The sequence below is a fragment of the Echinococcus granulosus genome (assembly GCF_000524195.1).
Source record: "Echinococcus granulosus chromosome Unknown EG_S00003, whole genome shotgun sequence".
Taxonomy (NCBI): domain Eukaryota; kingdom Metazoa; phylum Platyhelminthes; class Cestoda; order Cyclophyllidea; family Taeniidae; genus Echinococcus; species Echinococcus granulosus.
Window position 1 is genome coordinate 2,250,561 of NW_020170383.1, and position 3,028 is coordinate 2,253,588.

General features: G+C 40.6%; 1 protein-coding gene across 1 annotated transcript; it reads left to right on the forward strand. All coding sequences in view use genetic code 11, as the record gives it.

Moving 5' to 3' along the window:
- Window positions 1–1,578: 1,578 nt before the first annotated feature.
- EGR_00927 (hypothetical protein) lies at window positions 1,579–3,028 on the forward strand (the record flags this gene model as incomplete). Its single annotated transcript, XM_024490176.1, has 2 exons — window positions 1,579–1,644; window positions 2,852–3,028. 2 exons carry the CDS (start codon window positions 1,579–1,581, stop codon window positions 3,026–3,028), a joined length of 243 nt encoding a protein of 80 aa, XP_024355579.1.

The window sequence follows — 3,028 nt, forward strand, 5'->3', positions numbered from 1 at the left end:
GACCCAAATTTACCGTATCAATCTACTTGAAGAGAAGATAATCGATAAATGTGTGTTGAGGCAAACTTGGACCAGAAGAAAATGATTGTGAGCTACTTTCTCCAACGAACACGCCATCGCAGTGAGCCAATCAGACGGCTCGGTATAAAACTTTCAGTGAGGCCGTGCGATCGACCTAGGCTGCGTCCGCATTTTAGTACTCCATAGACCTTTGTCTGCGTGGAATAAAGAAGGCAGATCAGAGGATGAATAAACTGGAACATTTGCTTACTTGCTTTATGCTTTACTGTTGCCACGAAGAGCAGGCTTGCTACCAAGAAGCCTTTCACATACCAACCTTGCCTTACGATGTGATATTGCTGGCCAGCCTAATGAGGTAAAATATTTATGTGGGCTCTATGGATTACCAAACTTTTTTACCTTTCTCTGTTCGGAATCAGCTCATATGCATTAGTTTGTCCACAAAAAGCCATATTTTTCAAACAATTTGAAAGTCAGTTGGGTTGCATGTACCATATTCTTCAAACTAAAAAGACCCATTTTCCAACGTTTATCCTTGCCTTTCAGAATGGTTGCTTCCAAGTTTGTACAAGAATGCTCAATTTGTCTTGAAATGGGATGGTTTAAAATATAAAGCCAGGGTGTTTTGTCCGTTTGAATTACTTCATGTGGTTAATATGCGCGAATGTGTTTGTGGCCATCCTAAACATTCACGAGCCTCATATTTCGGGTAGAAATCTAGAACTTCAGGCACTCACGCGCATTTTCGTAAGGATTTAACAGCTTCTTTAAAGTGCAGGAATTTCCAGGCACAAGCCAAAATTTCATAGTGGTGCGATTTCTTAGTGTCAGGCCTCGTGAACTTCGGGTAGACGCATCCTGACAGCCTGACATTTGTGTAAAATAAGTTAATAGTGAACCTACGATTGAGTGGTAGTTCATATTTTGCGTTTAGAACATGGGCTTCTTTTGGTGACCCAGAAAAATGGGGAGATATTGTTTTGTATGCAAAGGTCAGTGATTTGTGTAAAATTAAGGTTTTGTGCACCACAGTGGCCAGAATATACGCCAAAATTGTGCAAGAAATGCAGAAGAAAGTGTGCGAAAGCACGCATTCGTCACTGCACTTATAAAGTTTGATTAAAGTCGTTACACCAGGGATTTGGACTAGGGGCGAGAGAGAGAGATCCCGTAGCCAAACGCATTATGCAAATGCTGGTAGTCTCAAAGGCACCGCAGTTCCAGACTGTCTTCTTGAAAAGTCTCCATGAGAAAGGCGAATTAAACACTGCTCCCATCCATCTGTAATTCCTCATTTACAACCCCGCACTATTCATTACTGCGGTCTCACCTTTCATCCCACTCACCCCATTCAGGTAAATACAATTAGTTAAGGTGATGTTCTCCTTAGAGGTTTCGCACTTGGGCAATTGCTCATGAGATTGCTTAATTAATGATTGAGTATCGTCCAGAAAAAGGCATCCTTATACAATTTAAATGCAGTACAGAGTACAGTTCTATTTGTTCTTTAGTTTTTATTATTTTCAGTTCCAAATAAGATGGGTGAGAAGCACACATATGGCTGTTAAAGCGACAGCCATGAAGGTGTATCTGCCGGGACTTCTTAACTTGACGATGGCGAAGGTGAGTAGGGAATTGTTTAAAGAAATGCTTACAGAAAACCATAAATCTACCATCCAAATTTACGGCTAATTAATGTCTGGTTACACACAATTGGCAGAATTTTTTGTGACTCAAATAGATAAATAAGTACACTTTTGCTTCTGTTACTTCTAAGCTACTTTTCAAGTTGCTTTCCTTAGAAGATTTGCGGCAACATCTTCATTAACTTCAAAAATATTGGCCAACCGAAAAGTTTATGCGGTTAACAGACTGACTCACTGCGTCGACTTCTGGTAACTTTGGTGACTAAAAATGCAGTTGCATGCATGCATTATAAAACATGGATGGATGTACGTCAGTTTATCAGTACGATCCTCTTCATCCTCTTCTCTACTGTTTTACCCAGTTTTGCACCCTCACCGAGTATTGGTCGAACTCGATGAATGTGCTGTATGTTTGGTTGCCTTACAAAGTTAAGCCCGCTTCCAATGCTGTGGATGCACCCATTGAGACTGGGTGGTAACATGTGCATCTTTGAATTGAATGATGAATGAAGGAACGCCAAAGATGGTTATCTTCATTTAAATGATGTATTTTGACCTTGAAAAGTTCACAGTCATGCACAAGCACAATGCAATAGGTAATATTTCCTCTTCTTTACGAGGTCCTTTTCCCGGATTCAGATTCCGTTTTCATGTCCGATGTTGTCGAGTTGTGGAAGCATTTCGACCGATTTAGAGAATGTCAGGTAAGAAGCCCCCTTCACGCGCTCTAAGGCATGCAAATGTATTACCCAATTGGCTTGAAAAGCACCATTAACGTTTTGGTATTCCTACTTCAAAAAAAGGTTTGTGTACCTTCCCTTCACCGTTTTTGAGAATGGCTGTAGAACAGGCCCCAAGTCCCTTTGATTTCACACGTCTAAGTGATAATTAAAGGGTAAGCAGTGAAAAACATTTCTAAACCACAAAGTAAATACGATGCCTATGAAACTCTGGGTGTGAGCAGCAGCAGTAGTAGTAGAAGCAGCCTGTATTAATTGACGTTACGTTTTATCACAGCTGTGGCCTTCCGGCTGCAACGCTAATCCAACGATTTGGTGCGACAGTCAAGTGACGCAGGTGGAGTGGGAGGCATTTTGGAAACCGACACTCAATCGAGCTACGCAAACGCATATTTGCATCTTGGTTTTTATATTTTTACGTTAAATGAGACATTTCATTTACAGCTTCCAAACAGCTCCACGATGTGTGAAATCAAAGGATGTATCAGAGAAGTGGATGTGGTTTTAAGAATGCAAAATATTGTAACCATACCAAGCTTCATCAACCTGATTGACAAGAAGGTGAATCAGTTTATCCCATATTATTCTACAAATAGGATAAGCGGAATGCTTCATTTCTGA